We start from the raw sequence: 19,955 nt of genomic DNA on the forward strand, positions 1-19,955 counted from the left end.
GTTTTTAATAGCTACTAATACTCGAAGGGTAAGTAGCAACAAGTGAGATAATTATCATTCTAAGCCTCTTAACTGCATGCTGTCTCCCTTGTTACCCCCCACCCCCACCCCCAAGTTTTCATTTTTGAGAAAATGACACTTTTAATTCATCAATTATTGAAATACTCATTCCGTTCATTTTTAATTGTCATGATAAAACTTGGCATAATTTTCAAAATAACCTTATTTTAGAAGCTTGGCCAAACAACTACAGTAAAATCTCTATAAATGCATATACTTGGAACTGAAAAAAAATATTCATTTATTGAGATTATTAGTTTAATATTTATTATTTTAGAGAGTATTTTGCAGTATATGTCATAAGAAAGAAAAAAAATATTTGAATTAAGAATTTCAAAAGTTTAAATCTAGGAAACTAAAAAGTGTAGTCTTTGCATATTTATTATTTAAATCTAGGAAAGCTAAACTAATTTAGTGAAGTTTAATGTTTCTAATTGTATTCATGTATATAGAATATGAAGAGATTTTATGTTAACTATAAAAGCAAAAAGCTAGATGTATTCCAGTAATTATCACTTTATATTTTTTCTGGGCCTTTAATACTTTATTTTTAATTATTATCTAATGCATTTAGCGAGAATATTACTTTAATATAACTGGCTCAAGTCGAAATCAAAAAAAAATATTCATTTAGCGAGATTATTACTTTATCGAATATTACTTTATCGAGGTTTTCTCTATAAGCACAAGGACTATAATGAAATGTGCTTGTTCATTTTAGTTGAAATGACTCTTCAATTACTTGAAATGTGTCTTTTTAATCCCTTCACTTACTTAAAAAAAGATTTAAAAAATCCCTTATGAATATTCATAAATTCTTAGAATTATTAATCATTTCATTATTTAATTACCACGTGGTCATTTGTGATGTTAAACTTGTATTATTACTTCATACATGATAATATACTTTTAAAAATATAACTCAAACATAATTTATTTCTTACACGAAAAATCTACTAAATTTTGTTGAATCCTGTATCACAAGAGTTACAATCAAAATTTACAATAACTGAGGAACCAAAAATCTTACTACTATCTTTTCATTTAGTTTGCCAACAAATTAGTTCTCACATTATCAATGTCAGAAGTGCCCCTTCTTTTGATGATTTAAAAAAGACATAATACATAAATATGATTCTAAACTTGAGTTCAACTGACAATAATGACCTCTAACTTTGCTAGTGCACAAGGAGACACTTTAACTATCCAAAACTTGAATAAATATACGCATTCGTCCTACATAGCAATTTTGTGTCCTACGTGGCGTTCTACATGTATTGTGCCGCGTAGAGCACTTGTTCAATTTTATGCAAGTTTAAATACCTACGGCTACTTGTATACACCCAAAGTTGGAGGGCATAAATATGAAATAAGGTCAAATTAAAAGGCATATTTATGTATTATGCCTTTAAAGAATTTCACTCAACTAGGCTTACGAAAACTCCTATATTTCATTGATCTACTTGAGGATGAGTTGAGTTGCCAGATAACATCATGCTTAGATTTGCAGATAACAAGTTGAACCTGCTCTTGGCATTTTGAGCTCAAGTAGTCGAGCTAATAAGAAGAAAGATTATGTTGCATAAGGAAGTTGCATAATTCACGCAAGTGAAGGGGAAAATACTTTTAACAAACACATATTCATCTCGATAAGTTGTCTAAATCTTAACCTATGTCCAATTAGAGACAAAACTAAAGTTCAATTTTATTAGTTCCAAATTTTAGAATAGCGGCTTCAAGTGTTTAATGACTGGATTTTAAATTTAATAAATGAATATATTTATTAACACCAAAAAACTGTTTGAACAAAAGCTACTAAGTTCAGTCAAATCTGTATCTATAGCTTCTACGTCCACCCCTGTGCCCAATAATGCAAAAAAAAAAAATTAAAAAAAATCTGCTGATAACAGTAGTGTCTTTATCGGGCTGCGTACACACCGTAACTAATATTGAGTTACCCTAATCATCAGTTACAACGTCTCACCAATACCGGCATCATACACACCAAATGTAAGGCAAATGATAACAATTCACTTATTCTGCCTCTTAGGTGAGCAATACTTCAAAGATGATCAACAGCGTGCTAGGATGCATTATCTGTAGCTATGGGCACAAGGTGGAAGTAAAACACAAATCATGTCCAATTTATACAGATAGTCAAGAGGCCTTGGTCACTTGGTTTGTGAACAATTCACATTGTATAAGCTAGCAGAACACATGCCTGTACTCCTTTCCGGTATATTGGTGCAGACTGACAAAGAAAATCCATTGGTGAGGAGACATAATTTTAAGATCCCCCGGGCACACGAGAGAGAGAGAGAGAGAGAGAGAGAGAGAGAGAGAGAGAGAGAGAGAGAAGCACTATCTTTTACATTTCATGATGTACAAAAGATAAGGAAAAATGGAAACCATCATGAAAATTTGTTTTGGCAGGCTTAAACATTTCTTGAAAAACACGCAGTAAATGTCATGTTTATTTAACTGAACATTGTCATTATAATGTCACACTGTTTCGAATAAAAAGTAACCATGAAATGCACTTCAGAATCCAAATATAGAAGGCAAGGTGATCATCTTCCCCACAGCAAGCTACTATTGCTGCTTTACTAACAAGTTTAGTAGTCTTTCGTTCCAAAATTCTTGCACCAGAGCTGAGAAGGAATGGGGCGGACTGGAAGATGTGGCCTTTGCTGCAAAATTGAAAAGCTTGTTATTCCATGAATATCAAATATCACCCAAGTACAAAAACAGAGTCAGCTTCCATACATCTCTGAGTCAGTGGAAAGCAAGAAATGCAAGGAAAACAAGAGAGCAGGCTGTTAATAAAAAATAAAAAGGTAGATCGAGAAGAGGAAGGCACACTTAACATTATTCTAGAAAGACACTAAAAGTTGTCACCAACTGCCAATTAGACACACTTCCTTGTAACAAGTTAAGACACCTCAATGGCATAAATGTGTCTTTTGGACGCCCAGTTCTAAGCCACATGTGTGATATCATTACTGACATGTCAGCCAATCAAATAACAACATGCGTAATTTATTTTAGAAAAATTTGTACCTATGAGTTTTTTGAGATCCAATAATTAAAAAAACTACCATCTCACCCCACACCACCCCCTCATTTAATGCAAACCTCCAAGCCAGAAAAAATGGGTTCTTAGATGATCTGATAAAAACAGACAGCTCTCACAACCCCAAACACTTTCACAGCTCCTTCTCCTTAAAATTTCATCCCTCAATTCCATTTACACATTCACACTTCCTCTCCCCATAGAGATGTTTCCACCATTAGTCACACTACCCAACACTGCAGAGCCAACAACTGAGTCTGAGACCATAACTTTGGTTTAAAGAAACTGGCATTTCAAGCACCATGAGGCATGAGCTTCGCTCCAACAAATTTCTTGGTGACGTATTCTGAATCAATGGAAATCATTGTTTGGAGAACCCCTCTGATTTGAGTTTGTTCGAGTTCTTGCCCACTTATGTTGAAAATAATTTTTTTGGGCAAGTTTCCATTAACTCAAAAAGGCAACATCAGCCACCATATTTTTACCAATGTGACTCCTCCTCCATTTTTTTTAGAATGGTAACAAAGCTCCTCCATTTTCTTAATAATCCTCCACCTTTGAACCATAAACCACCACAACACCATAGAAGAATTTCCAGAAACTCCATTTTGAAACCATCATCATAACAACTCCCTCACTAAGGATTTTTTTGTGGCATGACAACAAGGAAAGGAGAGGTTTTCATCTTGTCAAGCAGAAAACAAGGCAGGGAAGCCAAGGTAAACTGAATCTGAGGAAATAAAATTGAAGTCTTCTTATAAAATGGCTATGGAGATACCCTATGAAGATCACTCCCTTCGGAAGAAAGTAATCAAGGATAAACAAGGAGAGGAGTGCTTCTTGCAAAGAAAAGGAGGTGACCACTGCTTATGGTGTTCGGGGTCAGATGGTTGTTGGTTGGAGCTAATGCATGGATTAGTTTTTTATGTATTACTAATCCATGTATTAGTTATTCCATCTTCTGCTCCGCATAAAACAATACATAAATTGACTCATAACTTAAACATGTTATATTTATGTGAAATTGAAAAATGATAATTGATAACCAAACACCATACATGGTTTGCTGAATTTTATACAAAGCAACTAAAACCTAGCAAACATGATCTTTCCCTTCCTAACTAGCAACCAAACGACCCCTTGGTGTTTGGAAGTCTATCAGAGCTCTTTGGAAAATTTTTAGAATCAGCTACAGAATTGGAAAGTGGCAAAACACGTCTTCTTGGGAAGACAACTGATTTGGCACTCTCAAGCTATTACTCTTTGATATCTACAGTCTGAACCAGCAACAGAAGGCCACCACTAATGAAGTATGAACTGCACAGGGGTGGAATCTCAGTTTTAAATTTTAAGAGACCAATGAATGATTGGGAGATTGATAGATTCACTGAGTTTCAACACACTCAATCAGTTCACAGGGGTGACCAGAATCAAGATAAATTATGGTGGCTAGGGCATAACTCAGAAGCTTCTTTGTAAAATCATCTGAACCACACCAACAATCAAACTGAATTGTGGTGGAAGGTTAAAATCCCGGAAAAAATGGCTTGCTTTGTTTGATTGGTAGAAAAGGAGGCACATTTAACTTGAGAGAACCTTAAAAGGAGGGGAACACAACTCTGTTCTATTTTCCATCTATGTGGGGAAAATGCATAAACAAATAGCTAAATGTTTCTACATTGTAAAGTGACTACACATTTATTGGGCATCTTCTGGTTATGGCAGGTTTGAGTTCGACAATGTCAGAAAAAACTCTGGGACTGCTGTCAAGCTGGCAAAGTGAAGGATCAGAAAAGAAGATGGAGCACAATCCCATCTTGCATATGGTGGGTCATATGTAAGGAGAGGATCTATTTAATTCAGAAAATAAATTGAATTGTATCATGTTGTTCCATTTCTGGTGCAAACAGGAATATATATAATACTGAGTCTCTATTAGAATTACTAGAATCTTTGTAAGAAAGAACCCTTCCCCCTCACAATTTTGCCTAGCATGATCAATGGTTCCCCATTTGAGATACCCAAACTGTAGAGTGGGAGGTTACAGTGTGAGGGACCATTTCTAAAATCTATATGTTCAGAGAATCACTAGATTATCTTTTTTTCCTTTTTGTTAACTAAGAAAACACTAGGGACCATGACACATGGGTCGAACTTGGTGGATAATGGGCATGCCCATTACACTTCTCTACTTAAATACCAAACTTTTGTCTGTGTTGGAACTCGAAAGAGCATTATTAGGGCATCCAAAATAATTCTTGTACAAGTAATATCTTTTTCAAAAAGTTATACATTTAATTAGATAGTAACATAGACAATCACTTTTAAGAGTGATACCTCCTTAGTAAGACGATAAAAAAAATGGACACTACCGTAGAATTTTAAGAAGGAAATAAATATTGAACACCCAGCAATCATTTATTAATTATGTTTGATGTGAGTCCCACATCAACAGAGTGGAAGAGCTGCAGCTTCTTATTGTCTTTACTGAAGAAGACGAACTCTGAGCAGCTTCTCACAAATTCCAAGCTTGGATCCACGTGTGGACCTAAATCCTTCTCATATGAGGTTTTCTCTGAAACAGAATGCTTTTCACACCAAAAGTTTTGAGTGTGAGAATTCAGTAACCAGGATCCAATCTTGTCCTGTTGAGTTCACATACTACAATTGTATTCAGCCTATGTCCTTATTGTCCGAAGCTTCATGACCTTGATAGATTAATCAGGCATCCTACGGAAGGATCACACAAGGGGGAAGACTGAAAGAGTGTGCCGGCACAAAGCTAACACTTATTATCAACGTTTCACTATGAACATGTCAAGTTTTGTTTAATTTGACTTTCTAGTTTAGACCTTGTTTTGTCCATTTAACAGAATGAAATTACTGAGCAATTCCTAATTAGAAGCAAAATCAGACCCTCAAACAAAAGACAAGTACAATACTTATTTTAGCCAACATGATATTTTCTAAGAAGAAGACCCAAAGAGAATCTTGGATAGAATCATAGGATGTAATCCCAGCACCATCAGTTTCTATTTTGATGCCATTTTTTGTAATTTCTCATGTTTTTTGGGAAATCATAATCAGCATGATCTAGAACCAAGTTTATTTGCTGCATTTATCTTGATTACATGTATAATCTGTGAAACCAGATACAACTACACACACTTTGTCTTTTCTTTCTTTTTTTGGGTAACGGTGGTGTCCAGGTTAGATTGTGCACACCTCTCGACTATTCCACCAGGTACCCGCTACCTCCTATTTGTCCAGTAAAAATCAACACATAACACTTTGTTCATCATTGCGTAGGCAGCTGGGAATAAATCACCCAATATTTTTCATCTTTACTGGGATTTGAGTCTCCAAAAAGTTCAGTCCCTTGGATGCCACAGTCCTACACACTTCTCAGAGGCTTCTAAAGATAAGCCTAAGGATAAGAAGGGGGTTTTGAAATTGAAATAGGTACCCTATTTAGTCACTGGAGTTGCACCAAATTATATAAAGCTAGTATTAGAATGACCAAAAGGGTAAAATAAAGGTGCTTCCCGTCCGGAGTTTGACTGATCCGTCAGACAACAATGTGAGTTTAATATCGCTGACTCTGAGGTTGAGCATTCAAACTGTGATGGTCTTGTCCTGCATTACTATTTCCTGCCAGCACCTGACCACCCAATACTGTTCCCTATAACAGCATTCTGAATCCTCCGAGAAATCTAAATCATCCCACGTTTCCACATGACTATAAGAACTTAAATTTTGGTTTATATACCGATTTCATGTAGACCGCAGTTCCAAAGCATAAAACATAACACTTGATTTCTTCGCTAAAAACTAAAGCTAAAAGTTAACATGAGATTGTGTTTTACTTCCCCGAGACCAAGCAGAAATATGCGAGTCAATTACATCTAATCAAATTAATGAAAGTTAACATATATCAATCCACACGGCAAAGAAAAGCCCTTAGCATGAAATCAACAAGATCACATATTTTACCAAAATTACAGCAAACTATTCCATCTCCAACCACCTATCAATACATTTCAGATCAGATTGGAGAAGGGGGGGGGATGGCGGTACTGACCTCGAGCTCGGCGGATTTCAAGGCGACAGGAATGCAAACGAGTACGATTCCGACGAGGGCAATAGCGGTATTGCGCTTCCAATGTACAGGCCTACAGTACGGCCCACCACTCATACTCCAGACCTTAGTCCTGAAATCTCCACCATGAGAGTGGTCTCCTCCGCCGGCCATTTTTCAGTCTACCGCTGATGAAAAGCAAAGAGTCTTCAGAAGTATCAGATGAAAAGATCAAGATCAATTGGGCGTTCCACAACTCGCTTCGAAGAATTTCGTATTATCGTATCGTAAATCCCTAAGACCCGTGTTACTGAATTGATCCGGAAAGAGTCACTTGGACCCGACTGTAATGAGGTTCAGGTTTTTTCTCTAGGCCCGTTTAAATTGGCTTGTAAGTTACTACTTATAAACTGTTTTCAGCTTTTTAAGTGTTTAATTGACTAATTTAAAATAAATCTTAATAAATAATTGGATTTGTTTGGCTAAACTTATTTTAAGCAGCTTATAAGTTGAAAACAGTTTATAAGTCAAAAAAAATAAGTTGGTTGCGCCTATTTTTTTTTAACTTATAAGCAGTTTTTAACTTATAAATTACTTAAAATAAGTCCATCCAAACGGGTTCTTAGACGTTGTTTGGGTGGCATAAAAAGGAAGGGAAATAGAGAAAAGGCCAAACACATACATAACCCTTTTAATTTGTCCCTAAATTTTATTTTAGCACTACAACTCAATCTTATTTCACTTTAATCCTCCAATTCCATTTTCAATATATCATTTAAACGCAAAATGTTGATTGGACGGATTAATGAAATTATTCACCTTTCAAAACACATGAGAAATCCTTTTTAATGTTAAAATCGACATTTTTATAGCAAACAACCTTCTCCCCAATTCATTTTCTCTACTTTCTCTTCAACCCTTTTTTTATTCCTAAATCTACTTTACTTATTCATTTATTTTCTTCATTTAAAATCCTTTTCTATTTAACTCTCTCTCCCTTTATGCTAAAGATAATATTTTTTTATTTTAATTTATATAATTCATTTTGTTTATATAAAATTTTAAAATATCAATTATATTCTATAGTTATATACATTTTTTATCCGAACATGCTCTCAAAAGTCACTTTCACAAGTAGTAACAGTTTTGTATACAAATCAATGACATTTCCTTTTTGTTTTATTCATCGTTTTTCAAATTCATATTAATTGTGTTAGTTGTCATGAATTTTCACAGAAATGTTCATTATAAAAAGATGATATAAATTTATGAATATTTTTAATAATTTTAAAACTTATAGGTGTTGACCATCCACAATGTTAATTAGTTATTGTAAATATTAAAATTATATTGGATTTAAATTCTTAAATTAATTTGGACTATACTAAATTCAAGAAAATAGTCCAAACGATGTGGTAATCCAAGTCAAATAAATGATCCACTAAAAGCACACCATGTGTCAAAGTTATGTGGCAATTCAAATCAAATTAAATGAGCTACTAACATCACACCACGTGTCAAAGTTATATGGCAATCTAAGTCAAATTAAATGAGTCATTAGAATCACGTCATGTGTCAAAATTATGTGGCAATTCAAGTCAAATTAAATAAGCTACTAAAATCATGTCACGTATCGAAGTTATGTGGCAATCTAAGTCAAATTAAATGAGCCACTAGAATAATGTCACATGTATATGTGACATGTTCTGACCAATCAAATTAAAGCTCTTCACCAAAGAAATCTAATTGGTCAGTTCAAACCAACCAATCAAATCACACCCTAATATCACTCCCTACAACTATAAACAGAGGTCCTTATTATTCTCAGAGGAGGAGTTTTTTAAGAACAAGAAGCAAGAAAAGAGCCCATGGATCAAAGACCATAAATTTTCTACAAATCTATAAAGTTCAAGTAATCAAATTTAAGCTCAAGTTCAAGATCAAGAATGGAGGAAAATATCAAGAAGTTCAAGATCAAGTTAGTTGTTCATATTTATTATTCGTCAAAACCATACAAGTGTTCGTGACGAATAATTCAAATCCAAATTTGAAGAATAAGATTCAAGATCAAGTTATTCAAGCTCTTGACTCTAAATCAAATTCAAGTTAAGCATATTACATATTATTTGAAGAATTAGAGGATTATCATAGAGATTGTAACACACACTACATTTTGAAATCAAATATTACACTTTGTTACTCCAATTTTTTGGTCTTGATTATTTATTTTGATCGGCTCAAAAATTTGTTGTTTACAGTTATCGAGCTTCTTCAATTTTTAAACAATTTAAAATTATTACTTTTAATAAAATTATATATATATTCAAGTTATTTTTATGTAATTTTTTAATTTTTTGTAATTTTTGAATGATATATATTTTTTTTAGTTATTTTTTATTATTATTACCTCTTATGATTATTCGAAAATCGTCTCAAAAAGTTTTTATTTTTTTAACTAAATATTTTTTTAGTACGGTTTAATCAATAGTTAATTATTGTAAAATTAAGTTAATTATTTTACTTTGTCAAGATTAAGAAGCTCGTTGATTAAATAATATTAATTCATCCTATTTAATTACTAGCCAAAATAATTAAATTAAATCGATTTTACTATCTCTTTAAGTTAATTGACTATAATTGAAATTTAAATGGTCAAATTCCCAAAATTAAGTTTTTATTCCCACAACCTTACATAAATATTCTCACTACCACAATTCCCCAACCCATACTCTTACAGCAACAAACATACACCTTCAACATACAATATTCTCCCACATCATCTCCCTTTTGCCTGCGAAGATCCCCCAAAATTCGGTAAAATTTGTGTTCATCCATCTCCTTCAATCAGTCTAGGAGTAGGTAATCTCTAATCCCTTTGTCATCTTTTTCTTTCTACTTTTCTTAATCTTTGAAAGACTTTAAGAATTCAAAGATGATCTTGGAGAAGATTTTCCTTTTCCCCTCTTAAACGGCTTCAATTAGAAATTCAAATTTGCTATTTTCTACTATAAATTGAGCACTTGTCTCAGTTGAAAAGGGAGAGATTTTTGGGAGGCTAAGAAAAGAACACCCTGTTGTTTGGGAGTCTTAATTTTTCTAGAAAGTTTTCCTCTCCCTCGGTTGTCCTAGTTACGTTTTGGTGGTGGAATCGTCTCCGAGAGCTCGAGTTTCAATTCGCTGCCCATAATCGGATAATCCTTCTCCCTTTCTTTGCTATTTTCTTAATCTATTGTTCTGTTAGTTCTTAGCTCGAATTCTGGCTTATCGTCTTTGTTTATAGACTGCTTGAGTCTTAATTTGTTATTATGATCTGAATAGCTACAACTTTGTTTCCTTTTCTGTTCTTTGTAATAGTTCTTTCAATTGCCATTAATTTAGAGTTTGCTCCTCCTTACCAAATGTTGAATCATATGTTTTAGTTAATATTCTTATGGCAATCACTTTTATAAAAAGTGTTCTGATTTTGAACTTGCCTTTGACACCGTTGGTATGAATAATCTTTAGGTGTTCATATGTTGCGATTAACTGCTAGTTCTTTCGCTTGTATTAATCTTAGCCTTACTTATTTGCCAGTTTATGTAGATCCCTTCAAGTATTGTGCTTAAACTAGATACTAGATATGTGATTCAACTCTTTTCCCAGTTCTTTCAAATCTGTGAAGTATGAATTCATAGTCTTTTTTCTAGTCGGCTCTTTATCGAAATCCTTAAGCATGAAGTTTTGTTAACCTGTTCTTTCCTAAATTCCTTATTATTGGGTGACCTGATGCATATTTTATCTTTTTTTTAAACATTGTTTTCGGCTCGTGTTTCACTGTCCAGCATGGCATGATTTGATCAAGTCCAGGTCATCATTTTACCTAAAATTTTAATTAAAAGTTGCTTTAAGTTCTCTACCAGTTGTAATTTAGGTTCTCTGTCTTAAATTCAAGTAACTTCCAAGTCTACTCTCAGAATATAGTCTTTTTCAAAGTCTTTATTTATTTCAAGTTACTGCATGTTTCCCTTTAGGTTCTCTGTCTTAAATTCTTTATGTTAAATAGGTGGTTTTAATATTGGCTAATATTCTAGTAACAAAATACGAGGCAGATGTTTTTAGTATGTTAAGCTGCTGCCATGTTAAATGTCGATTCTCGGTGTCTAATGAAGTCGGTCTATCTTACTCGCTGTAGTATAAGCAATTTATGTGTGTTCATCAAAAAAATAAATTATTGGTTTAGTTGCTAAAACGAATTGCTATCTATGTGTTTGCTCCTGGGAAGAGAAAACTTTTTCATTCTATTTAATTGTTTATGAATGTTTTGTTAAGCAGGAGAATATAAGGTGGTTATTCTAGTCTTTCTTGTAAGCCATAATTTTAAACTTTCTAATGTAGTAATGTGTCGTTTCATAATATTTTGTTGTAATCAATTGGTAACTTTTATATTTATATAAGGATGGATGCTAATCTATACTCCTCGTTTTACTCTCGCATGTAACCTAGTCCACATGGACTCCTCCCTTCATCCTTGCATTTTGAATTAGGTCAATCCCAACTTCCGAGTCTACCTCGTCAAGATGAAATGGAAGCTAAAATACTGGTTCAAAGGAAGCTCGATTACACGGCTTTAATAATAAAAATGGGCTAAAGCCCATATGATTGAAGTTCGGTAGTAGGAGTTTGTAAAAAATGGATTGTAGAGTCCAAAACAGCAGCTGCCCGAGGAGTACATCTGGACCCAATGATTCATAGTGAACTTGAGCAAAAATAGGCTCAAAGTTCACGTTTTGGACAACAAAGAATTTAGGCCCAAAGGGTCCGAGTTCGTTCTACTCCTTGTTTAATTATTTTATTGTATTTGTTGTTTAAATTTGGTTCACTCTAACTCTAATTAACTTAGATAAATCCTCAAATGGAAAAATTAGAAATTTTCAAAAATTTTATTTTTATTTCACTCTCTTATTTACTCGAATTAATTATGTATGTCAATTTGTCTTTTTTTTTAAGACGAACTTTGGGATTTTGTAAGTATGACTTAAGGATTTTCTATATCCTTTCATAGTTGTTGAACAAAGTTCTTTTAATCCACGTTTATGAGTTTGAACTAATTGTTTAGTTCAAAAGCTTAACTATAGATGAAATTGTTAAATTAGAATTATTTTGAGACTTTAAAAGTGTCAAAAGAATTTTAGTTATTTCTAAAATAATTTTTTTTCAAGTGACTCAAGTTTCTTTAACATTAGCCAAAAAAATTTAATTAGCTAGTTAACCGCATGTTAGCGGATTCTTTAAGGTGCCCAAAATCTTCCTTAGAGGATTGTTTGAACCCTTACCCGACTTTGATTTATTTAAAGATTTTTTTTCAAAATTCTTTTTTAAATGATTTCTTAATTTTCCTAAAATTAAGTGGCGACTCACTTTTCTTTATTTTCAAAAATAATAAATAGCCAAGTTATGAGATATTTTTAACTAAGTTTAAAAGTGAATCATAACAATATAAATCATAATTTTTTAAAAAGTCAAATATTTCTCTCAAAATATAGAATCAAACACATAAGGAAATTTCATTAAAAAAATAACTTAACAAAAATATTTAAAAATTTATAGCGAATGGCTAACTTATGAGTTTAAAATACCAACAGATCAAAAAGGGTAGGAGGTGAAGCTCTGACTAGGATTAGCATTTCGACAACCGGGCGCACCTGTCCATGCGTGGGGTTATTATCGTTATTTTCCCTGGTATCCGAATCTCACTCCTCATCACAGCTACACTATCATCCCGCATTTTTCACCCAATTTTTTTTTTGTACACACTATGAAGTGAAACAAAGATCCAACCTTTGTTTGCCATTTGCGACAATTTACCTATGTTCTTAAGGCATGTCGTAAATCTCTCTCTCTCTCTTGCTGTCTTTCTTTTTCCATTCTTTTAAGGTTGTTTTTTTTTGGATTAATTTTTGATTCGAGTTGGATCTTGATTCCAAAAGTTGTTCTGGGTATGTTGTATACCTTATGAAGCTTTTTTTTGGCATATTCTGGAATTTAATTGCAGGAAAAAATGATTTTTGAATTTCAATTACTAGTGCGGTATGATCAAATGCGGATTTATTTTGTTCTTTTAAGTTTAAATCTTTGTAGAGGTTGGTTTTAATTTACTTGCGATTTACTATCATTTTGGAAAATTATTACAGCATTTTTTTTTACCTGGGTATGCTAAATGCAAATGGTGCTTTGGTTATTCCGTCTTCTTTTTACAAAGAGAAAATGGGGTTTCGGGGGCATCTAACCTATAAACTCTGTATATACATGTTAGTAGTTTGAGAGATTGATGGGATTTTTTTTTAAAATGAAGTACAAAGTTGCACATAAGGAGAGACAAAATTAGGAACAAAGATATATGAGGCATGGTGGGAGTGACCTCCGTGGTTGTGCAAGATGCGCAAAGTGAGACTGAGATGATTCATGTATGAGAAGAGGAGCAGCATAGATGCCCTAGTGAGGAGGTGCGAGAGGTTGACAGTGATTAGTCTAAGAAGAGGTAGAGGTAGACCGGAAAAGAATTGGGAAGAGTTTTATTAGACAAGACATTACACATCTTTAGCTCACTGAGGTCAGGTCAATAATGGCATGGAATTCGTTGTTTTTGATTATTTTTTTTGACTCTGGTAACATTTGTATTTAAGTCAGTACTTAGGTAGTAATGAAAAACCATATTTACAAATAAGAAGAAAAAGAAGTATAATCTTCCCCAAAACTGAGCCAAAATCTAGATGGACCCTAAAACATCTATGATTGACTCAGTCTCATTGGAGTAGACATTTGTACACCAAAAAACAGAACAACAAAATACATTTAAGCTTGACTTCCTGCAGGTTGTTGTTCCTATTTTCAAAACATCTATTATTTCTCTCTCTCCATATAGTCCACCATATACAAGCAGGGATCATCCTCCATCTTTCTCTGTTTGATAATTTATAAAAAAAATGGATTTTTCTGAACCAAAACCAATACATGCAACTCATCTGTATAAGACCAATTGGCATAGGCCATAGACAGAGAGGATGAAAGAAAGCCATAGGAATCTCTCCCCCCCCACCCACCCCCACCCCCACCCAACGAAGCTAAAGGAGCCTCTCTATTTAGCAAGTTTCTGTTGAAGCTTTTCACTAACTAGAATTCCTAGACCTTTTCTTCTTTTTGATACTCGTCACCAGGCTGGCAGAGAATCTTCTGTTTACTTATTTCCTTCTCGATGCTTCCATTTGTTCCTGATCCTTTGGCTACTCCAAAGGCTTTCAAATCCCCGAGGATTTGTTTCTAAATTCATCTAGATACCAGCAAAAATCAGTCCCTGATATGCTGCATCTTTGCTATCCATTATAGGCCTGCGATCTCCTATCTTGGCCTACATTAAAAATCTATGTTCAAAGACCCTTGTTGGCACATAAACTTGTGATTGAAGCCATTTCGAAAAGGCATTTTCGTTTTTCGGACAACTGAATAATTCCCGATGGCCATTGGCACACGGCTTGGAATCCAGTGGATAATGAACCTGATCCTTTACCCTTCTCTACTTAAATACCATGATTTTTTCTGCAACATGCTTCTAGCCCATGATGTGCGTCTAACCCATACAATACTTGCTATGCTCTTATCACTAGACTAAAGCCCCGGGAGCCATTTCAGAAAGGCTAGTGTTCACATTGTTGTTTAGGCTGTGGAACAACTTCTATTTTCTTCTACTTGATTTAATTACCCATCCTTTCTTTCAATCCCAAGTACAGCTGTATCGGGGACACAAGGTGTGATAAATTAATATCATTGATCAAAGACTCAATGCAATCTTGTGGCCGACATCGATTTGAGCTATCACAGCAGGGGGTGAGTTAGAGATTTTGTCTGTGAGCTGGTAATTTCTTTAGTAATGTTGGTGTTCCATAATTGATTGTTTATTCTTAAATTGATACTTCACTCTTTGAGAAACTTGTTGTATGGTGACTGGTGAGAACTCTAGTTTGTTTATGAGAAGAAGACAAGAACCACAGTGAAGTCCCATTTCATTCAAGTTCTGTTCCTATCCATTATTTAAGCTCCTTTTGGGATGAATACTCTACATCCTGAAATATTTGTACTCCCTATGTTCCAATTTATGCAACTCTTTTCCCATTTTACGACGTTCCAAAATATTTGGAACCATTCTATTTTTATAAATTTATCACAGTTTTCAAGTATTTAAGATGTATTAAATTATTCCCTCCTTAACTTTGACGTGATATCTCTTTTCAACAACTAATTTAATAGTTCTTCCATTATGACTAATATATCAAATGAATATCTTAAATGTCATGCTCAGTCAAACATCTTCACAAAAAAGGAAAATGAAGGGAGTACTCAAGAACAATAAAGGAATCCCTACTGAATTATGTATAGTTCAATCTGGATATTTGATATTAGAAGTTTGATACTTGTCACCGACAAGTTATCAGGATATCATACTCATAGACCAAGCAAAACGTTCCTATTTCATTTATGTCCTCTCACTTTTTCCTTTAAACATATTTTTGTGCTTTTAGGTGCTAAGATTTAATCTAAAAGTACTTGTGTTATTCAGCTTTTATTTGAAGAGGATTCAAGATCCATCAGTTTTACTTGCTAGTTTAGCTTTCAATCTAGAATTTAGTCATATACAGATCCCCTACCAACTATCCTTGGTTCTGTTTTTGAAGACTTGATATCAACACTCTATTTCTCGCAATTTGTATGACACTTTATTTCGTGACATTACAAAATATTTAATACCATTTCTCTTATTAATTCCTTTACTGTGAGGATAAACTAGAACTACGTTGATCGTTAATTTAACACAACACTCTTTTATTTAGGTCTGAGATTAACAAAGTGAGTTCACATAGACTATTCATATGTCTAGGCTCAGTTTCCACGTCAATGGTGTTATAGTCTGATAGCAAAGAGGCAACACATAAATTTAAATCATATAGTTGAATGGAGGAGTGTTATGCGATAAGGAGATACATACCAGAGTGAAAGATAGGTTTTATAAGACAGTTGTGAGACCAATGATGGTGTATGGCGTGTGTTGGGTATTTGAGGTCCGACATATCGAAAAAATGAGTGTTGTAAAAGTGCTAATGGTAGGATGCTGTGTGGTCATACAAAGCTAGACAAAATAAGTGATGATTATGACAAGGTACAAGTAGCACATGTAGAAGATAAAGGGAAAGAAGACCCTGAATTATAGTATGGAAATGTCTTCGTTAGAAGTTCAAATGCATGGTGTGACACCATGATAGTTGAATGTTTTAAAATGTATGAGGTAAACAATTCAATCACATGGACAAAGTTGTCTCATAGGACTTACAATTTCTCGATATTCTTGTGAAATTAGCATAAAACAAAATATTAATGAAGCACAAGATCCATAGTAATTTCAATGGCTATGATTAAGGTTTATTTTTTGTTTTTACATTTATATTAAGTATGTTGTTTTCCAGGAGTCTTTTTAGTTCATTACTGATTTGTATTTCGGTAGAAAATATAGAAAACCTTTAGTAATAGAGAATCCTTAATAAGTATCTGATTATTGGAATGAAACTGCTCCAAATGGAGCGGAATGTATATTGATTGTTTATATAGCCGACCTCAACTAGTTTAGGCATGAAGCATAGCTGTTGTAAAGTACAGTCCAGCTCAACCCCAAACAAGTCGGGGCCGGCTATATAGATCCTTAATGTCCATATCACTCCATATAAGCTGTTGTAAAGTAGTACTGAAAATTTGAACCAGGGTAGAGGGGAATTGTTACATAGGAACCATACATTTGAGATTAAGGCATACTTATTGTTGTACCTTACTAGTATTGTTTATATATCTTTGACAAGTTTTAGGAATTCATTTAACGAATGGTAGTCAAACTTTTGGCATGGTGTTTTTTCCTTTCACCTAACTTTTTTACTACTACTACTACTTTTGTATCGTTTAACTACTCTTTTCTAAATTCACAAATCATGCTAACTAAGTTATTTCGTTCCCATTCACGTAAAATAGAAGGGATTGAGTATTAAGTTTTTGCATTCCCTTCTATTTGATTCCTGGAAACCAGATGCATCTTTTTCAGCAGACACTTGTCACATTCCCCAGTTCTCTTTGTTCTTGTCTTGTGTTCTTCAAAATATATAACGTCTTCAGCTTTTCCATCCTAATGCTAAGTACACTGAATTTTCCTCTTTAGGGAATTTTATGTGCAAATCAATGTTCCATCCTCCTTTTGTATCATTTTGCTTTCGGTAATTACTATTTCTCTCCAAAATGATGCAAGAACTTAGTTCTCTGTCGTTTTCTATGACCAACTTAAGTTCTAGGTCAGATTTTCCTAGTTTTTTCACTTTTGGAAATCCCAATACTCCTCGGACATATTTGTACATTCTTCTATGCTTCTTCATATTGCAGTGCTTAACTTTTCTGCTTCATGGTCTGAGTATATTCACAAGAATACAAAATGACAGTCAGCAATATTAATTTGACGTCAAGAATTCAAATATTCTTTATGGATCTAGAGAAGTAATAACCTTTCTTGTTTCTACAGGACCTTTTATGCCCAAACACTTGAGAGATTGAAGCTTTTGTGATGGAAGAGGGAGATTCTTCTGTAAGGAGATGGGAGGACCTTGATATTGATATCTTGGTGAAGATACTCCAGTCTTTTGACCTTTTTGAGTTGACTGCTGGACTTGCTCATGTTTGTAGTTCATGGCGATTGGCTTGTTCTGATCAACTTCTCTGGATGACACTGGACTTGTCGGTATTAAAATCAAATTTCATCAAAATCCCGTTAGAGCCGTACGTATATGTGGATTGTCAGTCTGATAAAACATTGACCAGCCTCCTGAAGATTTGTTTGAACCTCAGTAGTGGAAACATACGAACATTAATCTTCCATTATAATTTGTATGTCAGCGACGATCAGTTGACTTATACTGCCGAGAGGTATTCCCCCAATAAACCTTCATCTTTCTATAGTACTTCTACTTGAATCAAGAAACCGACAACAAGCATCATTCGAGTTCAGGCATCTGACATCTCAGATACCCTATGATTTTCCATTATTCTAATTCAGGTGAAGCAAAGTTTACCGTGAGAATGAAGAAGACAGCTAATTTAATCTCTTCTTTTTCAGGTGTCCACATCTAAAACGTCTTGTTATGCCTGCTTGGAACAGAATAAAAAAGACAGGAATATGCAGGGCTATTCATATGTGGGAAGATCTTGAATCACTGACGATGCCTAGTATAGCAAATCCTCCGTATGTCATGGAGGAAATTGCAAGGAGTTGCAAAAATTTCGCTGAGCTCAAGATTATGGGGCCCTGTGATATGCTCTTTGCATCTACACTGGTTTCATTTCTTCCAAACTTGAAAGTGTTGAGTGTGAGGTGCACAGTGTTATCTAAAAGTGCCTTGTTTATTATCTTGGATGGGTTAAAAAAGTTGGAAGTGCTCAACATATCTCATTGCGTAATTACTGAAGACCCTCCACCTGCACCAAAGAAAATTCTGGCCAAGCTTGATGAATCAATTATCAAAAAAGCGTCTAGGTTACACAAATTCCTAACCTGCATGAGTGACTCGTGCATCATGTGTCAGCGCACTCGAAATGATGAAGGGCTGATGAGGTGGTATAAGTATGAAGAAGACCTCTGGAAAGTGGACGAGGTGAGATCTCTTGCAATTTGACAACTTTAAGAATGTATTGCTTCATGAGTTAAAGGTCCAGTAAAATATGTAAACTTGTGTATATGAAACACAATAAAACCTTGTCATTTTGAATGGACGCCAATCAGCATCCAGTTTGCTAGCAGCACGTATTATCCTTTTGGTGGTAAAAGGGAGAGTAGCTTTGTAGCATAGGGAGACATATAAACAGTACTTCCATGTAGCGTAATGCTACTTCTGTGTTGTAATTTTATAAGTTTTAAGTCTTTCTCTTTGACAGTCTTGTATCCATTTACATATGTATTGCCAAGCGTTGTAAGCTCTCCTCTATCACTGTTTTGCGAGTTTCATATCTAATTATTGGGTATTTATAGAACACCTCTCAATTACCATAAACACATAATTAGAGGAATATGACATGCTATGTGAACATCACGGTTCTAAAGTTCCTCTGTAGAGTTTTAAGGGCAGTACACACATAGAAATTTTTTCGAGTGAATAGTTTAAAACTCTCTTATACTATTATTGTTTTGTGAGTTTCATATCTAAATCATGAGATATCCACAGAATCTCATGAACTACTATGAACTCTTTGTTAGGTAGATTCATTTTCAAGACTTCTTTCATATCCTACTCATCTCTCAAAAAGGTATTCTAAATATTTTGCCATATATTCAATCGGAGAGTTTTTAATGTAAAGAAGTTATAGTCCAAGAGGTCACAAGATCATTAATAATTTAAGTATGAAACTCATAAAATAATAATACTTTAGAATTTTTTTAAAACATATTTAGTAACCGATGATAATATAGTGTTGAAGTTCACTAAAGGAGCAAAACATTTTAGGTACATCTAAAAAAATACAAACGACATATTCAACTTATTTTATCTTATCATTTTTAGGGTTTCGTAAAAAATAAGTTCAAAACCTATGATGTAAAATCTTAATTGATTGACCTATTGAAGCTGCAAATTACACAAATTAATAAAAAAAAATCAATTTTTAAAATCTTTATTTGAAAATCAATGTTTGATC

The 19,955-nt window shown here is 33.8% G+C and overlaps 2 protein-coding genes and 1 long non-coding RNA gene across 6 annotated transcripts; 2 read left to right on the forward strand and 1 right to left on the reverse strand.

Moving 5' to 3' along the window:
• Positions 1-2,480: 2,480 nt before the first annotated feature.
• LOC129896322 (uncharacterized) lies at positions 2,481-7,567 on the reverse strand. Its single transcript, XM_055972183.1, has 2 exons — positions 7,215-7,567; positions 2,481-2,750 (listed from the first exon to the last, which is right to left on the reverse strand). Exons 1-2 carry the CDS (start codon positions 7,383-7,385, stop codon positions 2,676-2,678), a joined length of 246 nt encoding a protein of 81 aa, XP_055828158.1. The 5' UTR covers positions 7,386-7,567; the 3' UTR covers positions 2,481-2,675.
• A 2,333-nt stretch (positions 7,568-9,900) lies between these two features.
• On the forward strand, positions 9,901-11,818 carry LOC129895274 (uncharacterized). The gene is made up of 2 exons (XR_008767733.1): positions 9,901-10,070; positions 11,694-11,818. It is a non-coding gene; the product is annotated as an uncharacterized LOC129895274 (long non-coding RNA).
• A 1,036-nt stretch (positions 11,819-12,854) lies between these two features.
• Positions 12,855-19,249, forward strand: LOC129895273 (F-box/LRR-repeat protein At3g48880-like). Of its 4 annotated transcripts, none has more exons than XM_055970960.1 (3): positions 12,855-13,068; positions 17,794-18,194; positions 18,385-19,249. In XM_055970960.1, exons 2-3 carry the CDS (start codon positions 17,836-17,838, stop codon positions 18,938-18,940), a joined length of 915 nt encoding a protein of 304 aa, XP_055826935.1. In that variant the 5' UTR covers positions 12,855-13,068; positions 17,794-17,835; the 3' UTR covers positions 18,941-19,249. The 4 variants fall into 4 exon arrangements, with proteins under 4 accessions (XP_055826935.1, XP_055826938.1, XP_055826937.1 ...); XM_055970963.1 differs by lacking the exon at positions 12,855-13,068 and adding an exon at positions 13,257-13,277; XM_055970962.1 differs by lacking the exon at positions 12,855-13,068 and adding an exon at positions 14,350-15,099.
• The last annotated feature ends 706 nt before the right edge of the window (positions 19,250-19,955 follow it).

The sequence above is a fragment of the Solanum dulcamara genome, chromosome 7, assembly GCF_947179165.1.
Source record: "Solanum dulcamara chromosome 7, daSolDulc1.2, whole genome shotgun sequence".
Classification (NCBI taxonomy): domain Eukaryota; kingdom Viridiplantae; phylum Streptophyta; class Magnoliopsida; order Solanales; family Solanaceae; genus Solanum; species Solanum dulcamara.